The sequence below is a fragment of the Lissotriton helveticus genome, chromosome 4_1 (assembly GCF_964261635.1).
Source record: "Lissotriton helveticus chromosome 4_1, aLisHel1.1, whole genome shotgun sequence".
Classification (NCBI taxonomy): Eukaryota; Metazoa; Chordata; class Amphibia; order Caudata; family Salamandridae; genus Lissotriton; species Lissotriton helveticus.
Window position 1 is genome coordinate 581416367 of NC_136063.1, and position 27503 is coordinate 581443869.

The 27503-nt window shown below is 47.0% G+C and overlaps 1 protein-coding gene across 1 annotated transcript in view; it reads left to right on the forward strand.

The window, feature by feature from the left end:
• Window positions 1-27503, forward strand: part of LOC144828756 (COP9 signalosome complex subunit 5-like) — a 185023-nt gene that overhangs the window by 140358 nt on the left and 17162 nt on the right. The window contains exon 5 of the mRNA XM_078687201.1: window positions 4560-4645. Coding sequence (XP_078543327.1) covers window positions 4560-4645 — 86 coding nt within the window. The remainder of the gene's footprint in view (window positions 1-4559; window positions 4646-27503) is intronic.

Sequence of the window (27503 nt, forward strand, 5' to 3'; positions counted from 1 at the left end):
TCAGTATGAGAGTGTACCCGGGCGCCAGCAGCGGGATCCACAAATTCCTTCACAATACGGAATAGTTCCCTACTCGTATTGTCAGCTTGATCAATTCTACGCTCAAAATAGATCTTTTTAGCTTCGGCAATCTGTTTATGATATAATTTTATACCATCCTTGTACTTCAATTTCTCCTCAGGGTCATACTTGCGCCGCCAGAGTCTTTCCGCCTTTTTGCATTCTTGGCGCATTTTCCGTAGAGTGGAGGTAAACCAAGGAGCAGAGTCCTGGCAGGGAGCTATCCTGGCTGGCTTCCGAGGGGCAAGCTCCTCGAATCTAGCTAGAAGCCAGTCTTGGACTAGCGACAGGTCAACTTCTAAGTTCCCTGTCAAGGTACAAGGATGTAAACAGAGAGCGTCAGCGAGCATATCAGCTGTTACCAAGTGGAACGCTCTTGATAGGCGAGCCCCATCTTTAAAAGCTCTATGGCTAGTCTGACACTCAGACAACAAAACAAAATTTATTAAAAAGTGATCAGTCCATAGAACCGGTAGAGGGAGGGACGCTTTAATCGGTGTTGTGGAAAAGATCAAATCAAGCGTATGACCCTTAACATGGGTGGGACTATCGATGAAAGGGACAAGCCCAAACATCTCGGTGATATCCCGAAGTTTGGACGCTTCAGCATCGGTTGACAAATCCATATGCAGATTTAAGTCGCCCAACAGCACACATTAAAAGTCTTTTAATGTAACAATGTGTCCCTTACCATCACTTGTCAAATGTGAATGCTAAATCCTTGAGAGGTGTCAGTGTTATTCAAGATTGCACCACAATGGAATCTGGGAAAATGCATTGTTGTGTTCTGTCCTTAGCCAACCACAGAACATTCCTTCTATGAGTTTTATCTCCCGCTGCATTTCTTGCATGCCTTTTGCAGCCCTCCAAGTACCACGTATCCGGTTTAGACTAACATATTTTAATATGGTGGTCATCATCACCACACTGAAATGCAAAGTCACACGTTTATAAATCCTCCTCCGATGTCAAACCCAGTACCATCTGGTAATTAGCACCACTTACAGAAAGCTGGCACCGTGCGGTCAGCCTTACTTGCGCAGACTTGGGGGTTGGCTCAGCTAGATGTGGGCTGCCTTTGGTGGCTACAGTGTAACCACTTCACTCATAGTGGGCTGGCCTAGCATTCATCTTCACTGACCACACGTGACAACGCGAGCGAATCAGTGTCTGCTTGATTTATCCTGCGACCAATGTCGGATAGACTGAGACAGATTATGCACCTAGCTATAAGTGCCCTACCACCTGCTGTGCGATCGTGTGGCATGACAGGCAGTTTACATTTGGCAGTGGAAACCGCACATTGTTGTGCCGATCCGCGCAGCCCTAATATGCCTTTGGCTGCCCGCAACCTGACCCAGACTGCGGCCACCGCGGGAGTGGTGCTAATTCATGTTTAGCAGACAGCTTGCACGAGTCGTTGCGTCCTGGACCGCGGCATCTGCCCGCAGCCTGGCCTGCGCAGGGGAAGTCGTCCAACGGTTGCTGGCATCTTCAAAAGTCACAGGTGAGACCCCAGGGTGCAACTAGCTTTGAGTCCGGTATGTTGATAGTAAACCCTGCCCACGCATACGCATACCAGACATGATTTTGAAGCAGCCTAAGGATGTCGGCCGTAACTCGGGCTGTGCACACCGAGGACTGTGCTAAAACTATCCCAGCTCTGTGGTATTTAAATAAACAAAGCTCACGTATGAATGCTTTTTCCTGTACAGCCTGCCATGCCAGTCACTTGCGGGCCTTTGGTAGACTGTGTTAGAAACTGAGAAAGTGTGGCGCAGCCCAGAATAGCTATATGTAATAATTTTGTTAAAATCTTAACTGCTCATTTCTTAAGTCCCCTGCAGCATCTCAGACAGGTTAATGTTGCTGAATGTTGTTCAGTTGTTGACTGAACAACCATTCACCACATTTTCCATTTCAATCGCATGACACAGTTACACTGTACTGGCACCAGGGTCCCCATCACGGTCCGGGTGTCAGAGAGCTGAGACTTCGAGCTACCCAGTGCAGTATACGTTAGGACTCGGACTCCGTGTAACCCCTGTAACACACAGGCAGCAGCCCCTCTCTGCTAACACAGACCAAAGGCTGCATGTAATACCCATATCAGAGCACCATACAATCTGAGGCCAGTCCTGGCCTCTCTCCGGCAATAATCAGCAACGCAATGCCAATGACCCCTAGCCCCCTCTCAACCTGGCCCGAGTCTTGCTTGGCACAGGTGAGCTGATCACTGCGGATGTGAATGTGGTTAAGATTGACTGCGAAGGAGTAGGTTGGTTCTGGTGGATATGAATGGAGTTGGTTCTAATGGCTGTGTGGTGTTTGAATGCACTGGGTGGGGCAGGTTGCTTCATGTCGGGAAAGGGGTTCTATTGTACCGGGTAGAGCAAGGCTGATTTTGCTCTTAAGAAAGTGTCACTCAGTCATTGAAATGCGCTCATAATTGCACTGAAATTTTGAAAATGTAACACATAGCAATCTGAAACCTTGGCAGCTATGTGTAGTCCCTTTTCCGTTCGTGTGAAATTTCCCGATTTTTGGTTTTAAAATTCTAGTCACCCTTTCTATCAACAAAAGGCACGCAGCAAGCCTATCAGCCGACGTGTGCTTTCACAATCCCTAATACTTATTGGTGGTTGTGAAAGCACACGTTGTGCTGTTAGGCTTGTTGCCTGCCTTTTAATAGAACGCAGCAGTTTGCATGCCTTTTTGAAAGCTTTCGTGTTCATTGCAGGGCCCGACATGCTTACACTCTGGGCTGCATTTACCATGTAAACTTTTCAAAAAGGCACACAAACTGCTGCCCTCTGTTAAGAAAAAGCACACAGCAATCCCAAAAGCACAACGTGTGCTTTCACAATCACTAATATATGTTAATGATTGTGAAAGCACACGTCGTGATTGTAGGCTTGCTGCATGACTTTTCTTAACAGAGCGCGGAGGGGGGCAGAGTATCTGCTTTTCTTCAAGTATTCATGTTAATGGCAGCAGTTTTTACCCACATTGTTAGAAGGATGAATTATGAGGCCATCTGCCTTACGATGCATGCATCACAACGTGTCATGATGTATCACATTAGTATCCATCTTGGAATGGGTTTTGTTAAATACAACATCCAATATAAGGTTGCTAGCTATTCCTTGTCATGCATCTTGACACATGCATGCAATTCATGGGAGACTTGCAGGTTTTGCCAATACCTATTAATGTAAGCTTCTGCGATTTGCTTTGGGCACCAATGTGACTGACAATCCATGTAGCCAGTGAATGATGATGGCTTACTTGACCATGGCATTGGTGAATAGAAGACCTGAGTTTCCTTTCTGAATGTGGTCTGTTATATGATGTGCATTTTGTTGTGTTGTGTTGTATGTTTGGGTGTGTGTAGTAGAAACGTGAAGTTTGGCAAATGGCCAAATATGTCTATAGTGAGTCCTAAAAAGGTCCAGGTTGTCGGCTTATAATTATTCCCGTGCAACCTAACATTTGTATGCACTGTCCAAGGTCTTGTCACATTATTCACCAGCTTTGATGTCCTCAGATATGATTAACAAAATAGTCCTTTTTAGTAACTTGTAAAACTACCCCCGTCCCACCCGCTGTTGTGCTGCAGCATTTCTGTAGACCAGGTTCATGGCCTTGTACCTAAATCGTACCTAAATGATCACATCCTGTTCCACAAATCCATGCCTCATTTTTCCAGACCAGTCTGTTGTTCACTCTAGGATTCGATAATTGGATTGGTTTACATTTCCACTTTTCTGCCATTCCACTTATAAATGTGCAGAAGAATACAGGTGATGGGGAGTAAATTCTGTAGCAGACTACTTAAAAATGCCTTTGTTTAGAATAGTCTGTTCACCAGCTCTTTCTTTGCAATTTACTTGACTCAACAAGTGCCTCTTTGCAATCCCTATGAGAATTTAAGCTATTAATGTCACATCTGGTAAATGATTTTCGCACTTCAGAATGGGAGATAATGTGGTAACATCCCATTTTCCCCATTCCAATGTACACTTACATGGAATATTGAGGTTTTGCCATGGTCCACTTAACCATATATTACCTGCCTAAATGTGTGCAGGGAATAAATGTGATAGTAACACACTAATTGGAATCTCAGAGTTAGATTACTGCAGAGGGTGTGAGGAGTTCTCAGAATCTTCACCTACACATGGATATACCTTCTCACCAACATCCGATTTTCCTGTTGTGGCTTTCCATTTGTGGAAAAATGTAATGACCCTGCAAGTGCTCTGTTTTAGGGCTAATTAGGTTTCTCTGTTAGTAATTTATGACTTTAATTTCTACTTATGGCTTTTTACTTTGTTATATGTGGATTTTAGGAATGTCATTAGGGCGCAGCCAGTAATGATAGGCAATTCCTTCTTTTCTATTTTGGTTGTGTTCATAATTGTGGTATTTAAATAGGTTTTGCCTTGCCATATCATTCCTTTATGTGATGCCAAAATGTATTTTATTTGAAATTTTAGGGGTATAAGCCTCCGGATGAAGGTCCATCGGAATACCAGACTATCCCATTAAATAAGATAGAAGACTTCGGTGTGCACTGTAAACAGTAAGTATTCCATTGTGAAATACTCAATACCTGCAAAGTAGCACATTCAAATAATGACTTTATGCTGATTCCTGCAATTATGTGTATGATTAATGAGAGGGTTCAAGGCAACAACCTCCAGGTGTGGTAAAGGCATTGAAGGTTTTTCGTACCATGCGGGGTCCCAGGGCATTCAGGGATTATTGGTAACCAACTGCATCATTGAGAGCCTTTTACATTTGGTTTCTGAGCACCATACTAATGAGCTCAAAAGTGATGACTAAGAATTTGACCCTCATGGAAGTGAAGACAGCAGTATAAGGCTTATTTTTGGAGGGGGTGTGGGTTAGAGACTCAAAACTAGTGTACATACAAGAGCACACAATGCATTCACGTGCATCAATATATCTTTAAAAAAGTATTTTTTATCTTTACTCCCAACACAATACTACTCATGAAAAACAGTGCAATGGGAAAGTGGAATATACAGGTGCAGTGATAAGAAGTAGGGTGATTTGTTGTGCATGTCCTAATGCCCATAACTCACTATCCCTGACTTCTGTCATACTTGTGAAACTCTCTTCCTTGAAGGATAGTGTCCTTAAGTCCTTGTTAGCAGTGTCTGCTCTGTGTTCAAGCTGTGTGTGTGTTGGTTTGTGTGTATGTTTGTGTGTTGGTTTGTGTGTTTGTGATCTCCAATACAGCACACTTTAGGGGAGCTAGAACGCAGGTGCAGTGCAGACAGACCTGTTTCCATTGTAACTGCCACACTCCCTTAGTCCCTGTTGGTATTTTGAGCCATGCTGTCTACTTGGAACAAACAAACCCACCTTCCAAAACTGGACGGAAAATTCCACCACAGGTATACTAGTGACCCATCGACGGCAAAAATTGTGTTTTAAGTTGCTTGTTCTGTGGTTGGTGGGAATTTGATGGGGGCTTCTAGTTGAACCATCTGGTTGTGCAATGGGCTCATTAGGCCACAGCCTTGATTGAATTTGGCCACGTTCCTGGTGCGGTGTCTGCAATACAAGCTCAGTTCAGTGTTCACTTGGTTGATCATCACTGGGGGACTGCTCGACAGCAGGAAGTTTGTTCACTCGTTAGCCCACCAAAACATAATGAAGCCAGAAGGGGGAACTAAGCAGAGCTTTGCAATCCAAGTGATGTGGGCACCCAGGTGGCACTTTAGAGGTCTAGGATGAAAGGGGCATACCGAAACTCTGGGCAGCTGCCTGGCAACATGTAGTGTTCACATGGTCGATCATTTAGTCGCTTATGCATAGCTCCTCTTCTCTATCCCTTGGGCTGTAAATTCCTCTTCTATGCAGCGCTCTTCTGCGAGGATAACTCCACTACCATTTTCCCGTCAGCAAGTCGGCTGCTTTCCTCCAGGTTCTTCCAAAGAGGAGTTCAGGCAGAATGCTAGAATGTCCTAGTTTGTTCATAAGCTGAAGGAATGCAAGCAGTGAGGGATGCCCAGCCCAGGAGCCAGATATCTCTCGGACGCATAACTGGGTCCCCATTCTTGTTCAAGAGAATCTTGTCATCAGTCTCCTGGGTTCCCAATTAGTGATTAGGCCCTGTAGCAGACACAAATGTGAATTCCAGCAGCCCCTCTTTGTTCTGGTTTTAGGGGTGCTGGCATTCGATGGAGGTGGGGTGGACCTCTGTGTGCCCTAATGGGCAATTTAAAATAATGGTACATAGTGGATGAGGTGTATGCTGCACAGCCTGTACACAAAATAATCTGCAGCAGTGCCTCTGAGGGAAGCATAATGGACTAGATATTCCTATGCACTCAAAGAATTGTGTCCCTTCCCTAATCACTGGGATCTGGGTCACTTCAAAGCTGAAGCGTACAAATGTTCCAGGGTATTCTCCCAGATCATAAATGTGTCTGAGCAGGTCCACCTTTTCCTCAATTCCGACAACCATTCACATTCACAGTGTTTCAAATTGGATTCCTGCCCATGCTCACTTGATCCCACATAGACACAGGCTCAGCACTCACCCAACTCTGCTTGCAACAGCGCGCACTCTCTACTTCACATGTTGCATATGGATGGTGCGAATGGAGCCTCTGGTCGACTTGTAGGCAAGGCCATTGTGCATCTCTCCCCTGTAGGTGAAAGATGCAAAAAGCCCTGTTCTTTCCACTGTCATCAGTGCTTCCACCACTCTCAGTCTCTCAGCCCCCAGAGAGACAAGTCACATCACCTGAGTAAGACCTCGGAACACCTCTTTTCGTTTTGTGCTATTACACTGATGACCCACTGTAAATAGCCATGATTATCATGTTCGCCAGGGACAAGTCCAGAAACCTGCAGCAACTATTTTAACTTGCGACAAACTGAGCATTGGACATAGGTGCATGTTCACTAAAGCCATGTAAGGGACATTTTGCAGCGTGAATCTTTCTGGATTCACTATGCTGTGCATATTCCGCAATCTGGTGGTTGGGTCCGGAATCGTAGTCTTTTTTCTCTTTTTTTTGTGTTTTTTTTTTTTTTTTGTCGTAGCCCAGGTGGGCTTCGACGTCCCACCATTTGGTGTACCTTCGGTGACGTCGGCGTGCTTCCGGCGGAAGCTACCACCCTTGGGCGCCATCTTCAGATTCTTTTTTCCGCCGTTGGGTCTGGATCGTCGCGTGAAGCTGCAGAAGTTTTGGAGAAGGAAAGGAGAAAATACTGCAAATCTTCAACCGAGAAGACCTGAGAAGATCGGGAGAAGAGGTCCTTTAGAGAGGAGACGACGAAGAAAGGAGAAAATCTCGAAATCTTCGACGTACTTCGAGGACTGCACACACAGGGGGCCCCCTGAGTGCAGGGATGTACAAGACGCCCTTTAAATTCTGCAAGAACTGCCACCACAAGTTCGCACAGAAGGACCAGCACCCAGTTTGCAACCTCTGCCTACCTATCGACCACGAGAGCAGAGACTGCAACGCCTGCTCCGTCTTCAAGCCGAAGACACTCCGAGTTCGAGAAAGACAGAGGACGGCTCATCACACGATGCAGGGCAAGGGCCAAGCCCCGACGCTTTATGAACTTGGCCTCTCCACAGACGACGAGGACAACATCGCCGAAGGCCCAGATGACTTCACGGTCGCTGAGACCGATAAGAAAATGCCTGAAAAGGTAGGAGAGTCTACGACCCCGAAAACTCCCACAGGGCCTCGAAAACCAGAGGCAGACTCTCGAAAGTCTGAGCCCAAAGCCTCGAAAGGAGCACCGGCGTCGAACAAATCGACGACCGAAGCTGCATCCTCCGAAAAAGAGCCCAGCGGATCCTCCGAGAAGGACTCCCGGCGGCAGAAGACCAGCGAAAAGCAAAGATCATCGAAGCAAGCTCCCGAAAGAGGGCCTTCGACTTCGACGTCGAAAGAAAAGGAGCCAAAGAAAGCTTCGACGGCGCCGCCGAAAAGGGCGGCCGAAACGCTCGATGACGAACAGGCCGCAGAGATGCAGAGAAAGAGGCTCGAGGCAGAAACGGAGAACATCCTTCAGAGAAGAAAGGATTTCGATGAAAAAATGAGAAGCTACAAGATCCCCTCGAAGCCGCAACGTCCGTCGCTGAGGTACAGGAGCCCGAGGAGTTCGACGTCGAAGAGCCGCCGAAAACCCCTGAACCTTCGGAGCACGAAGAGGAGGAAGACCTCTACTATACAGAAGGGGATTACGGGGAACAGCAGTCAAGCTACGGCTCAGGTTCCTCGACGGCCCAAGACCAGGAATGGCAGGACCTCGAGGCCGAAAACCCAGAGGAGGCGGTGGAAACATACCCCTCGAGGCCTTCACCACCGGATGACATTGGGGCATACAATGAGGTGGTAAGAAAGGCGGCAGCAGCCTATGGGGTTAAGATGGAAGAGGAGAAGCCAGAAGCAGACTTCCTGCTCGAGACATTGCTCCCCATACAGACAAGAAGCCAGTTCCTGCCCATGCTCAAGAGTATCACAGACCAGGGGAAGGAAGCCTTCAAGGACCCGGCTACGTGCAGATCAGTAACGCCGAGGACGGAGAAGAAATACAAATTCTCCTCCCAAGACCCAGCTTACATCAAGGGATCCGTCACAGCAGATTCCATAATCGCTGCAACAGCCAGGAAAAGGGCAAACGTCCCAACAACGTCTGGACCCCCACCTGACAAGGAAAGCAGGAGGATGGATCTAACTGACAGGAAGATTGAGAGGAACGCCGCAACGCACTGGCGGATGGCGAATTCCAACGCCCTCCTGAATAGGCATCAATACCAGCACTGGGAGGAGATGGGACAGTTGCTCAAGCACCTTCCGGAACAATACCGTGAGAGGGCATCACACCTTGTGGAAGAGGGGAAGAGCATCTCCAATTCGTGCCTGAAGACAGCCTTGGATGGGGCAGAAACCTCCAGCAGACTGATGGCTATAGGCATCACAGAAAGAAGGCAAGCCTGGCTCAGGATCTCAGGATTCAAGGCTGAGGTTCAGAACAACATCCTGAACACACCCTTCAACGGTGAAACACTGTTCGGAGCCCCAGGTGATGATAAGCTCACCCAACTGAAGAAAGACAACGAGACGGCAAGGTCCATGGGGGCCCTGCAGTTCAGAGGGATGAGAAGGGGCACTCCTACACGGAGGCCGAACGGCAGAGGTGGAAAACAGCGAGGAGATTCTCACCAAAGTTTCCACCAGGGGCAACAGAGTGACAACCAGGGCCACCAGGGCCAGCAGAGGCAAGGCTGGAACTACCAAAGCAGGGGCCAGTCCTTTCGGTCAAGAGGAAATGGACGAGGCCAAAGAAGGAGAGGCGGTGAACAACAGCCCTCTAAGTGACTTCAGACGAGAGAAGGTGCCCCACCACCCAAACCCTCCGGGGGAGGAACACGGGAAAACAAAGAGGAGAGGGCTACACGGACAAGACGCAAAGGAACATGTAACACCGGTAGGAGGAAGATTAAGATTTTTTTCTCCAGGAGTGGAGCAAAATAACAACAGACAAGTGGATACTCAATATCATGCAGTACGGATACTGCAAAGAATTAGAAAAGAGGCCACCAAACAGAAAACCAAAGAAAAGACAGCACTCGGGAAAAGAGCTGCAACTACTGCAAGAGGAAGCCCAAGAACTGCTCCTCAAAGCGGCCATCGAACGAGTTCCTTTCAAAGAACGGAACAAGGGAGTGTACTCAAACTACTTCCTAGTGCCAAAAGTGGACGAAAGTCTAAGACCCATCCTGGACCTACGGTTCCTGAACAAATACGCCAAAACTCAAAAATTCAAAATGACGTCCCTACAAGAGGTCATCCCACAAATAAAAGCAGGGGACTTCCTGTCTACAATAGACCTCAAAGATGCGTACCTGCACATCCCCATGAACAGGCAGCACAAGCACATGCTAAGGTTCACAGTAAACCAGAATCACTACCAATTCACGACCCTGGCGTTCGACCTAAAGTCCGCACCAAGGGTGTTCACCAAATGCCTCGCAGCAGTGGCCGCACATCTAAGAAGAATGGGGATACGCGTGTACCCCTACCTCGACGACTGGCTGGTAAAGGCAAGGTGTTACAGGACATGCAAAGAGCATGCAGAACAGGTGACAAGAACGCTAACAAACCTGGGGTTCTCCATACACTGGGGAAAATGCTCGATGGAACCAGAGCAGGTGAAGATCTTCCTGGGAGCCCAGATCGACACCGTCCAATGCAGAGTCTTACCGAGCGAGAAGAGAACGCTCAGTCTGTTGAGGGAGAAACGTCACTACCAGAAGGGGCGAGCTCTGAAAGTGAGGACTGTGAGCAAGATCTTGGGGATGATGGCATTATGCATACACCTGGTCCCCAATGTACGCCTGCAAATGAGACCACTCCAAGAGTGGCTGCAACAACAATGGTCACAAGCTACAGGAAGTTGGGAGGATCTAGTGGTTGTAACGCACAGGGTGCAGGAAGAGATAAGGTGGTGGACCAAGGAGAGAATAACAGAAGGGAAACCTCTAACACCACCGGACCCAACAGTGACCATCACCACAGACTCATCCCAGAAGGGGTGGGGCGCACACATGAACAGGCTCAGAGTGAGGGGTCTGTGGAGCCCTACAGATGCAGTCAGGCACATCAACTACCTGGAACTGAAAACTGTGTTGCTAGCCCTCAAGGCCTTTCAGAAGCACCTGTACAACCAGAAGGTGCTAATACAAACAGACAACACCACAACGATGTTTTATATAAACAAACAGGGGGGAACTCAATCGTTCCCTCTGTAAAACTTGGCACAGGAGATCTGGAAATAGGCTATACCACTAAAAATAGACTTGCTAGCCATACACCTGCCAGGGAAGGACAATGTAGAAGCGGATTGGCTCAGCAGGCAGACTTCAGCGTCCCACGAGTGGGAACTCAACCGTCAGGAAACAGAGTCTATTCAGGAAACGGGGCACCCCAACAATAGACCTATTTGCAACACACCGGAATGCAAAATGCCAATACTTTGCATCCAGGCAACCAGAGGCACTGTCCCAGGGGAATGCCCTATGGATAAGCTGGTCAAAAACATTTGCCTACGCTTTTCCCCCGATACCACTGATCCCCAGGGTTCTCAACAAATGCATGAAGAGCAACATGACGCTCATCCTTGTGGCACCACATTGGGCCAGACAGACCTGGTTCTCTCAGATAATGGAGATGGCGCAGGGGCCACCCCACAAGTTCTCAAAAAGAAGAGACCTACTCTCCATGGACAACGGAGAAGTTCTACACCCAGAGCCAGAGAGCCTCAACCTCTCAGCCTGGCTCCTGAGGACTTAGAATTCGCACACCTAAAACTACCAGAGAGCACCCTGCGGGTGCTGCGAGAGGCAAGAAGGCCCAGCACACGCAAGTGCTATGGGGAAAAATGGAAAAGATTCACTCAATGGTGTTGCAAGAAACAGCTCCAAAGGAAACTGACCAAGGAATCCACGGTGCTAAGGTACCTCACGCACCTAATTAAAGCTAAACTAAGGTCATCCTCGCTGAGGGTGCACCTGGCAGCGATTGTGGCATACACAAGAGGAGAAACCGGGAGAAGCTTCTTCACATCCCAAGTCGTAAAAAGATTCCTGGAAGGAGCTAAAAGAATAGCGCCGCCTAAAAGAATGCCGCCGCCGGCCTGGAACTTAAATGTGGTACTGACGGAGCTCATGAAAGCACCTTTCGAACCCATCCATAAAGCATCACTGCAAATGTTGACAATGAAGACGGCCTTTCTGGTAGCAATCACCTCGCTACGAAGGGTGAGTGAGCTGCAGGCTCTCACACTGCAGGAACCCTACATCCAGATACACAGTGACCGGGTCGTGATGAGAACTGACCCTCACTTCATGCCAAAGGTGGTGTCAAGGTTCCACATGAATCAGAGTATTCAGATCCCTAGCTTCTTCCAAAACTCCACCACAAGCGCTGAGAGGTCGCTCCACACCCTAGACGCAAGAAGGGCTGTGATGCACTACATTGAAAGAACGAAGGAGCACAGGAAGACAAAACAGTTCCTCGTGTCCTTCGCAAACAGTTACATGGGCAAACCAGTAACTAAAAACACCGTAGCTCGATGGATCGCACAGACCATTCAATTCTGCCACAAACAAGCTGGCCAGGAGCTAACTGGAGGGGCACAGGCCCACTCCACCAGGAAGAAAGGAGCAACAATTGCCTTTCTGGCCAACACACCAATTCAGGACATATGCCTGGCGGCAACATGGGCTTCAGTGCACACTTTCGCTAAGCACTATTGCGTGGATGTACAGATGAACAAAGAAGCACAAGTAGGGCAAAAGGTGCTTCAACATATTTTCAACAACCAACGCTCATCTTCCACCCAACCGCCACAAAAGTAACGAAAACCGCTACAAAATCTATGCACAGCATAGTGAATCCAGAAAGATTCACGCTGCAAAACGAATAGTTTCTTACCTGTCGGTGTAGTTTTGCAGCTTGAAGATCTTTCTGGATTCACTAGCGAACCCACCCGCCTCCGCCAGAAAGATGAGGCTGGAAAAGAGGGTGGAAACAGATGGAAAAGAAAGCAAGTTGGGACAATTACATGATACGTGGAAATACTAACGTTGAAAAACGATTAACAAACATAGCCATGGATTCACTACAAAGACAAAAAAGAAAAAGAGACAGAAAAAAGAATCCGAAGATGGCGCCCAAGGGTGGTAGCTTCCGCCGGAAGCACGGCGACGTCACCGAAGGTACACCAAATGGTGGGACGTCGACGCCCACCTGGGCTACGACAAAAAAAAGAGTAAAAAGACTACGATTCCGGACCCAACCACCAGCTTGCGGAATATGCACGGCATAGTGAATCCAGAAAGATCTTCAAGCTGCAAAACTACACCGACAGGTAAGAAACTATTCGTTCCTGTCCTAAAATGTCCTGCCGAAATTATTTTGCTACTCCTAGCATCACTTGTGGATCAGTGTGATCATGTGGCCCTTTCTATTTTTCTTATTATCTAGCACCTTCCTATAATTCAGAATCAGGCCAAACCTTGTCCTGTCCTCCGTTTCCCCCTCATTGCATGTGCTATTTATTTTGGGAGCCTTTTGGAAATGTTATCAATTGTTCAATGCATTTTTTTTTTTATCACTCCTGCTGAGCGGTTATAACCTACATATTGCAACAGTTTCCAGTACATAATCCTAGTATCCTTTAACCATTTTTCATCAAATCATAGATTCACAAGTATCATTTAACTTAAATTTAATTTCTGTTTAACCTGCTTTTTTGGCTCAGCCATTCCTTTTTAGGTCTCGCCTGAGCCAATGCGCTTGCCATTGCTCCGGCGAGATTATAGTAAGCGGAAAAGAAATGTCTACCAAAACGGTTGCGGATCGCATACAGTTCATGTGATCTATGCGCGTGCACACCATCGCCAGCCACATAATACACCGACATTTGTCTGTGCCTCGGCTTCAGACTTCAAAGGCTGCCGCTCCCGCGCCCCCACATCAGACTTCAAAGGAATGCGCTCCCGCGCAATGCAATGCCGAGAGCTTTTTTTTTATTTTTAGCTTCAGTCTCTGTGCTGCTGCACCACTCTCTGCCCCCCGCCCCCACACTATTTCTCTCCTTCATCCTGACTAGCATATTACTTTGCTGCATTCCGCACGAAGGTTTCTGATTTTCAAACATGCCAACACCAAAGTAATCTTGGGTGCGGGCTCAATATCCTTACATCGCTTTCCGATGCGTTCTCTTCGTGTGCATTGCTTTATCCATTAGTCTCTTTTTTATGCCCTATACTTTGCCTGGGAGCGATGCCGACTGCGGAAGCCTCGCCGCATCAGGCCGTTTCCTACATTCCTGACGTTCCATCACACGCAGGATAACTAGCTGATAGCGATACCTTCCGAGGGATGAACGCCCCCTTGAGTCTCTCTTCCCACGTTCTGTTCGGTTGGCGCTCTTCACTTGTTTAAGCTTTTCGTCATCACTCGTGTTGTTTACTGATGAACATGCACTTTGCTCCAGCAAACCTCATGCATGTATCGTGTGTGGGTGCGGTCCTCCCTGTTTTGTGATATTTCCCGCTGGACTAGTTGCTTCCACAGTTGCCTTGACAAGTGCACACCTGTTGTTGCCCGTATGCACTTAGCTTGTGGTACATACATAGCCGCCTAACTAGAATATGCCTAACTAGAATATGCCTAACCTGGTGCACTGCACATCACTCAAAGACACCACCACATCACTCAGGGACACCACCACATCACTCAGGGACACCACCACATCACTCAGGGACACCACCACATCACTCAGGGACACCACCACATCACTCAGGGACACCACCACATCACTCAGGGACACCACCACATCACTCAGGGACACCACCACATCACTCAGGGACACCACCACATCACTCAGGGACTCCACCACATCACTCAGGGACACCACCACATCACTCAGGGACACCACCACACCACTCAGGGGCACCACTCGGGGGCACCACTCGGGGGCACCACTCGGGGGCACCACTCGGGGGCACCACTCGGGGGCACCACTCGGGGGCACCACTCGGGGGCACCACTCGGGGGCACCACCCCATCACTCGGGGGCACCACCGCATCACTCGGGGACACCACCACATCACTCAGGAACACCACTCAGGGGCACCACTCAGGGGCACCTCTCAGGGGCACCACCGCATCACTCGGGGACACCACCACATCACTCGGGGACACCACCACATCACTCGGGGACACCACCACATCACTCGGGGGCACCACCACATCACTCGGGGGCACCACCACATCATCACCCAGCACCATAACAGCACTGTCCTTGCTTGCTACCAACAAGCATTGCCATAGCCAATAGGACTCTCATTAGGAAAGTGTAAGCTATTGGCTTTGTGAATAACAATGCTATTACTTTATATATTTTCAAGGCCTACACATATTTAAAAAATGTGTCATTTACAATACCAAAAGCTCACACTTTCCTAATGCGAGACCTATTGCATTGCAAATGCTTGTTTGTAGTGTCCTTCACATTCTGGAAGAATCCGTGCTATGATCAAACAAACTACTGCAAGGAGAAAGAGTCCAACTCCTACCCATACCCAAGAGCATGCATATTGACCCTCCAGAAACCAGGAGTTGCTGCGTGCAGCATGGTGGTGAGGTTGGAGAAACCAAGGGCCCCGAACAGGGATGGTAATATAATAACAAAATAAATATTGAAACTACATCTCAAACCCCATATAGCTCAAAGGGCTGAAGTTCAAGCTAAGATGGCCACTCAAAAGTAGCCCGTCATAAAACATGATTTTGCTGTCCTACCCTCATACTGCCTGAGGTGTACCAAGAACCTGCTCTATTGCAATAGGAAACCATTTTAAAGTGGTTTGACCTTTTCACACGAAAGTCCAGCTGTAAACCTTTAGCCTCCTCACCTTAGAAGATACATACCAAATGAGTGATTCATTTTGCATGACCTAAACTGCTACTGCAGCAAGGTGAACACTTTCTTATTGGTTTTGTTCATTTTACGATGTGCGCATTGCAAGAGAATTACACAAGAACAAAACTCAATAAAATCTATATTGGATTTTACAATGTAAAGCACATTTTGCAAGCAGAAATCCTTAAATGTTTGTTGCTAACCCATAGCAGGAAAGCGTGCGCGAGTCTTCTATATGTGTATTATGAATGGGTCCCGTCTATGGCCACCCATGCCCAGGCCCTGTGGCAGGATACAGTCATGACGGATTGTAGCTGTTTGATGGCCGGGATAATGAATTTTCTATTATCTATTAACTTCGCTATGTAAACTGTAGTCGAAGTTTAAAAGAGACAGTAGAACATTATGATTTAAAATATTGGTTATATTTGTGATGCACGTGCTTACCCCACCTGATATCTTTTGGAACTATAGACAGATAAAGGGGGTTTATTTTTACCCAACTAAGCGATTCTCGTTTTATTAATTTCCGGAAAAAGAAAGACTGAGGGCATCCCCCAGCTCTGCGGCATGCACAAGCTGTGCAAGTCCAGGAGCAACCGCCCCTTAGCGATGCCTTTGTAATATATATACTGTCAAAGTTGTAAATAGAGTAACTGTCTTACTTCTGCGAGTTTTCAATGTGCTGTGTCAGTGTATGGTGTATACCCAGCCAATACAGCCAGGTGGCCCCTCTGTTGCTTAGAGACCCACCCTGCTGTTTACACAACATGGGATAATTGACCTCCAAACCATGCATGGCGTTCTTGATATCCTAGTGGGGCTTCTACGCCGTAAAAGGGTTCATAATGAATTGACAATGTTTCAGGTCGGTATCTAAGAAAGTTTACAGTATTGGGAACTAAATCATTCAACTCCACCCATAAACCATTCCAAAGAGGTATGCAGCATGTGCATTTACTTCAAATGTTACCCCACCTGCTGTTTTAGGAACACCCCTAGCAAGGAGATGTTGTATGACTGGTGCTCTGAATATTTCTCCTATTGGAACAGAAAGTTGACCATTTTTAACAAACCCTTCAACAAACATGAGCATCAAACCGAAATTAAAATGGGGAATAATCTTTTGTAAGTCAAGCGCCTGACAAACCTTCAACAAATATTAAGTACCTATAAAAACTGTAGGCGTAACCACTAACTCTAATACGTGGTTTATTGAGTGTCCCAACCAAAAGTACTCAAGGATTTAGAAAATTGTGTGCCCGGCAGCTGAGCGCCAAATGATCAATTTTCTAGATTCTCGAACACAATCAGGAATTTTGTTTTCTTTCATCAACTTGGTCAATGTAGCAACACAAGACAGAAAACCAGTTGGGCTGCAGCCCCCCTCGCCCCCACACCCCTCCCCCACACACAACCCGCTGAGCAATATTTGAGTGAAGTGTTTATGGTAACAATCAATCTCATAAGAAATTACAGGACTAGTTAGTGGAACTCCATGAAGAGCACACTGAAGTTTACTAGGAAGCCATAAATAATGTTAAAGATTTGTTTTAAAAATCCAAGTATTATTCTAGAGCACACAATGTGAATTCCTACTACAATAAATCAAACCGATTATTAACTGCAATGTTTGCTGCAAGCGGGAGCAGAAAGCAATTGCCCGTCATACTGGCAGTGTATTTTAAAACTATCACATTCTCGTTTGTTTACTTAGTAAGCTAAACTTAGCACCAAAAAAAGCCTAATTTGAGTTTCAGATGGGTCACACCTGCATGCCTTTTTATTAAATAAGAAGTTCTTTTTGTTCCGAATAATAGCACGGTCTGTTATTCTCGTCTGCCCTCAAAGACAAGGTTGCTAAGCTCAGCAAGTGGAGCCTGCGTCCCTCTTGGTATCATTCAGAAAGGATCTGGGCAATGCAGCGAGGTCTATATTGTCTGTCACCTGATACGGAATCCCCTCTCTAACCCTTTAAACTCTGTGCTGAGCTTATATAACCTTATTTAGTAGTCTTTGAATCTTTCAAGATAAGTAAAAGAGCACCAGGCTGTTTCCTTTTAATTGTGTAATTTCATTCTGTGAGATGGTGTTATGTGAACAAGAACAACAAACAAAAAGCTTTGTTCACAGCTTAATAATATTCATTTAGAACTGCAGACTAAGGGGCCGATTAGGATGGTGGATGGATTGCCCCCGCCGGGCTGGCGGTAGCCACCGGCTGGGGGCAATCCGTCCGCCATCCTGACATAAATGACCCCCCGCCACATTAGGATGGCGGGGGAGTCCGCGGTGGACGGCAAGACCGTCCGCCGCTTTTCCGCCGGTCGCCATCGCAACCGGCAGAAAAAAATGCCTACATATGGTGGCGGTGTCTGCGAGAAACCGCCAACCATATTACGATGCCGGCGGTCTTATGCCTTTCCACGACGGCATTGCCGCCGTGGAAAGGCATACGGTCTTTGCTTTGGGGGCCCGTTTTGGGCCGCCAGGGTGAAGGAGGGGTGGGGGGCAAAGCACAACATGGCAGGCACCGCGCGGTGCCTGTCATGTTGTGCTTTGAAACGCACAACATGCATTTTTAGCATTGCGCAGACGGTGCTTTCAGCACCGCCCGCCGCAATGTTAAAAATGCGGGATGCACCCGCCACTGTGGCGGGTGCATCCTAATTCGCCGCACGGGACCTCCGCCCCTGTGGAGGGGTGCCCCTTCTTACGACGGGATGGCGGACGGACAAAGTCCGTCCGCCATCCTAATCGGCCCCTAAATACGGTGAATATATATGTAAGCTGGCTTGACTATCACGTGCAAAAGAATAAGTGATAAATGTGCATTGCATATTAGTCATGTATATTCACTTTTACATGATTAAAATGTGCAAGCTAACAAGGGAATAACTTGAAGAAACGAAGCATAATCATAAGTCAAAACCTTTAGCCTGGTTTGTCAAACACAGATACCTGGAATTGATGCATTAGTCCACAGAGCCATCAGACTCTGCAAAGTGACTAAAGCAGGCTGTCCGCAGCATAGGATTTTTCTGTTCCCTGTTTCCGAGTGGTGAGCTGGCATGAATAATTTCAGAGTTTTAAAAAGGAAATAATCACATAAGCCATAGATGTATTGTGCCTGGGACTTTATTTCAAATCACTTTACACGTAGAAGGGGAGAGGGTCTAGAAATTCACTCTACCACCCCGAACCCCCATTATTTCTCATTTAAACGCACAATGAGGGGTGGAGAGCACAAAACAACACTTATAACGAAACAGAAAAACTCATCTGTTTGGAAAAACTGCCCTCACTCTCATACCGAAGTATGTGACATGCTTCATCATTGGGCCTGCTTACAAAACGCCCTGGTGTAGCCACACTTAGGGTGGAGCATAAGGGAGGGGGTAAAATAATAAATCAAACGTAACAAAACGTAAGACCACAAAACTCAACACTTAATACACGTAACATACAAAGTGATAGAACAGTGCATATCACCAAGTGACTGGAACTAGTGATGCGACAAAGTGTAGTTGATAAGGATGTGATTTAAAACTGGTTCGAGGATACCAACCAAAACTTTATTCCAAGGTTCCCCTACCAGGATTAAAAAGGAAAGAAAGGATGGGTAGTGTCTAGAAGAGAAGATGAGGTTTCTCAAGACACCCCTCCTGGTACTGCTAGTGTCAACATGTTTCGACCGACTTACTGTGCCTGAAAAGGTCACCAGTTTTAAATCACATCCTTATCAACTGCACTTTCTGTCGCATCACTAGTTCCAGTCACTTGGTGATATGCACTGTTCTATCACTTTGTATGTTACTTGTATTAAGTGTTGAGTTTTGTGGTCTTACGTTTTGTTACGTTTGATTTATTACTTTATTTCAAATCTCATACGAGATGCAGCCAGAGCTGTTAAAAAGGGGTAGGGGTATAGGGACATTATGAAACAGACTCTGATCTTTTCAGGGTCTGTGTTTTATAAGGACTAGATTTTGAGAGCTCAGACCTATTGCTTACAATGTAAATATTAAGTAAATTGAGATTGACTGCTACCGTCTCAATGTGCAACTGAATAATATAGTTGAACCGTGTTGCATAATAGTTATGTGTGCAAGAAAGGATAATGAGATTCTGCGGAAATGTGGGTGTAAATGTCAGTTCTTCTTTCACGTTTGCAGCCCTTCATATCCCAAAAATTCAGCAGGTCCATAGCTTGAAAATACTTTTTGTGCCATCAGTTAATTATAGAAAGACTTCAGGAGAGGCTCAGGTTTTTTACCTCCCAAAACATTTCATTGTCCTCCCCGATGATAACGTGGCTTGTTTGGCCAGAGGATGCCCTCCTCGTTCTGTTTGCAAAGTAAATCTCTTTAATAATGTTCAGGGCTACCCGTTTTCGTGATGTTTTCAGGACCAGATCAGAGTATAGTAGAACACAGTGCCATATATGTTTACTCCACTTTTTGTTATCCAATTGCCTCCACTATATCAGTTCACTATATCCAATTTCAGGCATGCTGAATAGCAAGGTGGGTATCACCTGTCACTACTAAAGTTGTCATCTTTTGATTCCAGTAGACATCAACACATCCTTTAAGTTTCATTGACGTCTAGGTCAAGTGACTATTAGCCACTGAGAATTAAAAGGTGGCAGGGGTCGTCCCCTTTTGCTCTTGTAGAGTAAGTTAGGGCTATAATTCGCTTTTGGATGTATCTCATTGTTTGATGTTTCTGCATTGGTTGAAAGGCTTCCATTGGCCTTCAGGAGTTCCCAAACAGACTACCTTTAACAATCTGGTCTTTACATCCTTATTGTCTCTTTCCAGATCTCTATTTGTTCCTCCAAGTCTTTCACACCTTCCTTCCCTCAAGCCCTACTTGCCTTCTCTTATGTACTGGTCAGCTGCACTTTGGTTTGGCCCTTCTTGATGACCTTTGGTTTGGTGCTGCCTATTTTCAAGGTGTTAAAAGTAGTAGACCTAGCATACCCAGACATGCATACTTTCCTTGATTTTTGATAGTCGGTATTGTTGCAGGATATTATATTTGATAATGTAGTAGAATACCCTTTTAAGGTTTGGCAGTCTTCAGGTCCATTACTGTGTTGCAGGAAACCAGCCTTATGCTCCTTTCAGTCTTATCTTTTTGCCAGCCGTATTGTTCCCTTCTTTCTTTCAGTGTTGCTTGATGACCTGATTGCTGGTTTCCCCACTTTTCTTCCACCTCGAGGAAGGGTTTTGGAGTTGCAGTTCTCGCCCATTTATAGCTGAGATGCCCATCTTCAAGAGTTAACTGTTACCCACGAGCCTTTCCCATCTTCAGTACTTGCAGTGCTAACAGGACCACCACCCAGGCATCGACCGACCAGGTGCTCCCTTTCTGCCAACTTAGTTTCTGCCCAGTGCTCGCCCAGCTGACACCATCTTGAGCGACCACGCACTGCAAAGGAGAGGATTTAATTTCTTCTAATTCTGAGTGCTTACCATTCAGCTCTCCTCACACAGAAACCCTCCAGAGAAGCACAATTGATTTTCTTCCCTAAATGAATCTTATTTCTTCAAACCTGTTACTCTCTTGTATTCGCCCTTGCTCAATGTTTTCCCCATGCCAAATGCAGAAGTCCTCCCGAGTTATTCAAGTGTTAGCGATTATTATGAAACCCAGGGCAGGTCTTCCATCTGAACAATGTACCTTCTATATGCAATTTTGCTTATTAATTACTAATGCTCCTGCAGATGGGTTAATTAGGATGGTCAGCTCTTTGCGTTAACCCAATCAAAATGTTTTAATACCTGACCATGCAACCAGACACAACCTTATGCGTCTTCAGAATCCCCTGGCAATAGCTCATGACCTTTCCGGACCAGGTGCATTGTTTCAAGTTTATTTTGAGGGGACATTCAACTTTCTTGTTTGGGAATACCTCTTTCAGACCCTTCTGAAAAGGAACTGAGGAACTTTGCCCCACCTCACCCCGGTATGTCAGAATCTTATATAAGCTATAAATAACTAGGCTGAAAGTGGATGTAGCTTGACCCTCCCTTTCCACAACTAGAGGGGGACCCTACAGAGCTTCTCCATCCCACGTTATTTGTTCACCCCTGCCATAATGCTGCTGACGTAAAGGATCCAATGGGATGTGCTGGTGAAAGATTTAGGGCGTGAGGCAGTCTCATAATTCTGCTTCTCTTGTACTGGCCCAGACGAACAGGCCAGTGATTGATGAAGACAGTAACATCTTTGGAAGGGTTTCTGCCTGGAAGTCAATTGGGACAAGTCTGTGATCTTCCCAGTGCAGTGTGGGGGCTTGGTAGCATATTGGCAGACCAACTCGAAACAGTTCGCTCTAAGTATCTGGCATGCAAGTAGCCTATGGCCAGAGATTGTCTTACAATAGTGGAAAGTGGCAGTACGGAAATTTTATACAGGCAAAACATCGCAGTCTGATAACTCCCAAATTGTTATAGAAAAAAGAGGTCGTCCAAAAAACTGCTACTTGCAATAATTGTGAGTCCTTTTCAACACCCTTACTTTTCTAACTACCAGTACTAGTAACGCTAATATACTTTTGCGATAGCCTGCTTTTTTACCGAATTAACACCTGTACTTAAGATTCTATTTGCATTTGCTCTTTAGCAGTTGCCCTCTTTTGATTGACCCCTTATCACAGCTAGTAAATTGTGATTGAGAAATGTAATGACCTTATAGCAATACAAGATAATGCAATTATTAAAATTAGTTGAGGATTCTTCCAGTCTCCAGTTTACTGTCTGTGTACCTAAACCTATCGGCTTAAAATATTAGCGTATAGCGTTTTATTTTATGGTGGTCTTAATTTATTCGCTCCCGTAGTTTAGAGACGCCTAAACAACGTTTTCTTTATTTATCTTTCCCAAAACCTTCTGGTTATGTTCCTTTCGTGAGTCCTGGTGTGTTTATTTGTATCCAGTACATTATTGGTTTCTGTCTTCAAGCGAGCGAGGGAATTTCACTTGACACTAGCTGTGCCTGTCTGCACTCTCTCCTCATCTGGCTGTGCCCCGGTCTCCCTCCCGCCGCCGCTGTAGTCATCTTTGCGGCCGCCGAGCGGAGGGAGACTACACTTCCCAGCCTGCCCAGCGACCCGGAACACTTCAGCGGGGTCACCGCGCCCGGAGGCGCTTAAAATTCGCTGCTCCCTCGGGGGAGCGGGTGTTCTGTCTTCAAGCGAGCGAGGGAATTTCACTTGACACTAGCTGTGCCTGTCTGCACTCTCTCTTCACCTGGCTGTGCCCCGGTCTCCCTCCCGCCGCCGCTGTAGTCATCTTTACGGCCGCCGAGCGGAGGGAGACTACACTTCCCAGCCTGCCCAGCGACCCGGAACACTTCAGCGGGGTCACCGCGCCCGGAGGCGCTTGAAATTCGCTGCTCCCTCGGGGGAGCGGGTGTTCTGTCTTCAAGCGAGCGAGGGAATTTCACTTGACACTAGCTGTGCCTGTCTGCACTCTCTCCTCACCTGGCTGTGCCCCGGTCTCCCTCCCGCCGCCGCTGTAGTCATCTTTGCGGCCGCCGAGCGGAGGGAGACTACACTTCCCAGCCTGCCCAGCGACCCGGAACACTTCAGCGGGGTCACCGCGCCCGGAGGCGCTTGAAATTCGCTGCTCCCTCGGGGGAGCGGGTGTTCTGTCTTCAAGCGAGCTAGGGAATTTCACTTGACACTAGCTGTGCCTGTCTGCACTCTCTCCTCACCTGGCTGTGCCCCGGTCTCCCTCCCGCCGCCGCTGTAGTCATCTTTGCGGCCGCCGAGCGGAGGGAGACTACACTTCCCAGCCTGCCCAGCGACCCGGAACACTTCAGCGGGGTCACCGCGCCCGGAGGCGCTTGAAATTCGCTGCTCCCTCGGGGGAGCGGGTGTTCTGTCTTCAAGCGAGCGAGGGAATTTCTCTTGACACTAGCTGTGCCTGTCTGCACTCTCTCCTCACCTGGCTGTGCCCCGGTCTCCCTCCCGCCGCCGCTGTAGTCATCTTTGCGGCCGCCGAGCGGAGGGAGACTACACTTCCCAGCCTGCCCAGCGACCCGGAACACTTCAGCGGGGTCACCGCGCCCGGAGGTGCTTGAAATTCGCTGCTCCCTCGGGGGAGCGGGTGTTCTGTCTTCAAGCGAGCGAGGGAATTTCACTTGACACTAGCTGTGCCTGTCTGCACTCTCTCCTCACCTGGCTGTGCCCCGGTCTCCCTCCCGCCGCCGCTGTAGTCATCTTTGCGGCCGCCGAGCGGAGGGAGACTACACTTCCCAGCCTGCCCAGCGACCCGGAACACTTCAGCGGGGTCACCGCGCCCGGAGGCGCTTGAAATTCGCTGCTCCCTCGGGGGAGCGGGTGTTCTGTCTTCAAGCGAGCGAGGGAATTTCACTTGACACTAGCTGTGCCTGTCTGCACTCTCTCCTCACCTGGCTGTGCCCCGGTCTCCCTCCCGCCGCCGCTGTAGTCATCTTTGCGGCCGCCGAGCGGAGGGAGACTACACTTCCCAGCCTGCCCAGCGACCCGGAACACTTCAGCGGGGTCACCGCGCCCGGAGGCGCTTGAAATTCGCTGCTCCTCCGGGACGCCCAGACGAAGCCCGGACAAAGGGCGGGCCGTCTGAGGCCGTCCGAGGTTGGACTAGGTTGGGTTAGGCCTGGGACCCTGCCCGAAAATCTTTTCGATCTGTTGCAGTATACTGCCCATTTTGGACGACATTGCCCAGGGTATCTATTATAACTGTTGTGCTTTATGAGAAACTATCTCGCTTTGAGTGTATTGTCCATTTGAACTATGCCTGCGAAAAAGCAAACTCCTGCTAATAACACCATAGATAATTATCTTGTTCAAGTTGTGGCAAGAATAAACAGCGACAGGAGATCCTCATTGGGATTAGACTCATCTAACCAATCTCCCTTCGTCGATATAGAGACTGAGGATCCTTTTGCACAACAATTTAGCAGTCCATCTGGTGAAATACATGATTCTCTCCATGATACAATTATCATCCAGCCTAGTGGCATTGTTGCTAGCACTGAAGATAATAGTGACAGTGAAGTTGTGACTGTGATATCCACTAACAAAGAGTCCCCAATCCCCATTGCAGCCCCTGTCCCAGCCCCGAGAATCACAGGGGATAAAACAAAGGTTACGTCAAAACGGGAGGGTCTAAGGTCAGCTAGAAATAAAGTTGCAACCCCACCAAGGAAATCACTAGAGGATGAGGAGGATGATTTGACTAGCGAGGCTTATGTTACTCTCTCTAATGCTCAATTTAATAAACTATTGACTATGATGGATACAAAACTCAAAGGTATAATTAAACCTCTGGTCAGTAAAATAGACAAGCTAACCTCTGAGGTTAGTCGATTGGAAGGTTTACTAGTAAAAACTCTGGTGGAGGTAGGAAAACTCCCGGAAGTCGTTCATTCTAGGATAGAGCCATTAGTGAGTAAAACAGCCTCGGTAGAAAAAAGTGGATTTATCCCTATCCCTGCGCCAAATACATCAATGGCTGCTCAGATTAATTCCTTAGGTGGTGCCTCAGATGTTACACCCCCAGTTCCCATTTTTGGTGACTCTAACACTGGGAAAGGGACTTTTGAGCTTGTAGTTGAAGCCTCCCCATTGGTTCTCGTCCTTGCAAATGTTCCCCCACTAGCTCAAGGAGAACATGAATCAACATCATCTTTAATAAATAAATCCTTATCGTGGCTCACTAACAACATGGTAATTTCTCCCTGGGGAAAGCAGCAACTCTCTGAAGAGCTTGTAAATGCGAGAAGGGTTCAGTGGATCGGTGACAGGGTCAAAAAGTTTAAGGGGGAGTGTGCTGTTCTCCACTTTTCAGACCCTGGCGTTTTGCCAAACATCTTGCCCAACATCTTACCTCCACAGCGAAGAGCAACTTCAATTGTTCCACTGACTTTGGAATTTTTCTACCCTAGGAAGGGAAGTGGACCGAATTCCAGTATTTTAAGAACAAAATGGAATGCTGTGACTAAAAGAGGCAGGATGGATGTTGGCTCTACTGAGTGGGGATTGGGTTTGCAAAATAGATTCTCTGCTCTCTCAAACCTAGATGCCTGTGACTGACAACCATTTAACCATAATTCTATGTTGCAAATTTCCTGTGATGCATGTACCACTGGGGAGACCGGTTATCCAGTTGAAGCTCGATCTAAGAGGGCCCTTTCTGAGGTTACAGTTGGACCAACTAAAGAAAATGTAAACTGCAATGACATTGTTGATACGGTGTTGAATGGGTTTGTTTCTAGTCCCAATTCTGTCATGGAAACCGACACGGGGAATTTATTGTCTTGGAATGTGGCTGGGCTATGTTCCAAGTTGGATTGTGTAGACTGGTTTGGATTTATAAGCAAGTACGATATTTGCATTTTTCAAAAGACTTGGGCCTGTGACCCTGTTTTTGCTTTGGGGTACTTAAATTTTTACGTTCCAGCCACCAAGGGCCCAAAAGGGCGCCCGATGGGGGGCCCTCACTATATGGGTCAGGCAGTCCCTAAAGGTTGTAGTAAAAAGTGTGGAGCTTGACCAAAAAGATATCCAGCTCATTAGACTCATGAGTGATCTACCCATCTCCATTGACATCTATAACATATATGTTAGAGGAGGAAATACAGGAAAATCTGAGGTTCTCTTGAGCCTGTATAATCTTCTAGAGATACATTCGGCAAGGAAGAATATAATAATTGCAGGCGACTTAAATCGTACGTTTGAACCTCTGATCACTGGTGAGGCCTTACTGGGTGAAGAGGAAGACAAGCAATGGGATATTCCCACATTAGATACTACTCCAGTAACTCGCTGGACTGCGGATATATTAGGTATAAATGCAATGTGCCTTGAACACGGGCTAAGAGCTCTGAATGGTCGTACTAAGTCAGATAGAGTTCCAGCCATGACTTTCAATAATGGGAGAAACAAAAGCCGCATTGATTATGTCATCTGTAGCATGTCTATATGGTCATCTGTTAGTGATATGGTAGTAACAGAAAGGATAGAGAGCGACCATAACCCTTTATGCGTTTCTCACAAATGGTGGCTGTCTGAAGTCATTGTATCTATCCCCCGTCACGATCTTTTACCACCGTTGATTACACCAACAAATGACATGCGCAGGTTGAGGTGGTCAGGTGTCAGGACAGATCAGCAGGTCCTAGAAAAAATAGGAGCCGCGACTGACAAGGCTATCAAGGTCTTGGAGTGCGTGGCTGGGATCTCTTTGGGCCATGACGATACAACCAAAGCACATGTGACTCTCTTTAATGAAATTAAATGTTATTTTCTAAAACCCGTAAATAGAAAGAGGGTATGTGCTTATAGAGCTGCTAAGTGGTATAATCATGATTGCAAGGTGGCACGAACCAACTTGGGAGCCGCGATCAAGAACAATAATTTGGGGGAGATTCGATTTGCTAGGAAGCACTATAAAAACTGTATTGCTAAGGCGAAAAGAGATTGGGACGAAGCCCATTGGAACAAGCTGAAATGTGCAAGTGATCGTAAACACTCTAGATTATTTTGGCACATTGTCAAATGGGGTCACGAAAGGTCTGAAGAAGCAAGTAATAACAATGTCCCACATGACGCTTGGGTCAAATTCTTCAGTGAACAGTACTCTACTGGGGATCAGTCTGTAAATAGTATTTGCCCTACCTATTTGTTTGCAGAAGACAACATCTTCGCACAGAGTGAAGTATTGTCTGCCCTTAAAACTGTACATAGTGGCCGAGCTCCTGGCATTGATGGGGTCCCAGCGGATGTTTTTCTAAATGACACTGGAAGGTGGAGTAAATACATTTACCTACTAATAAACCACATTGCCAAGGGTGCAGAAATCCCGGTATCATGGCGGGGTGCTGTAATCATCCCTGTATATAAAAGGGGAGATCGTGCCCAACCTTGTAATTACCGCCCAATCAGCTTA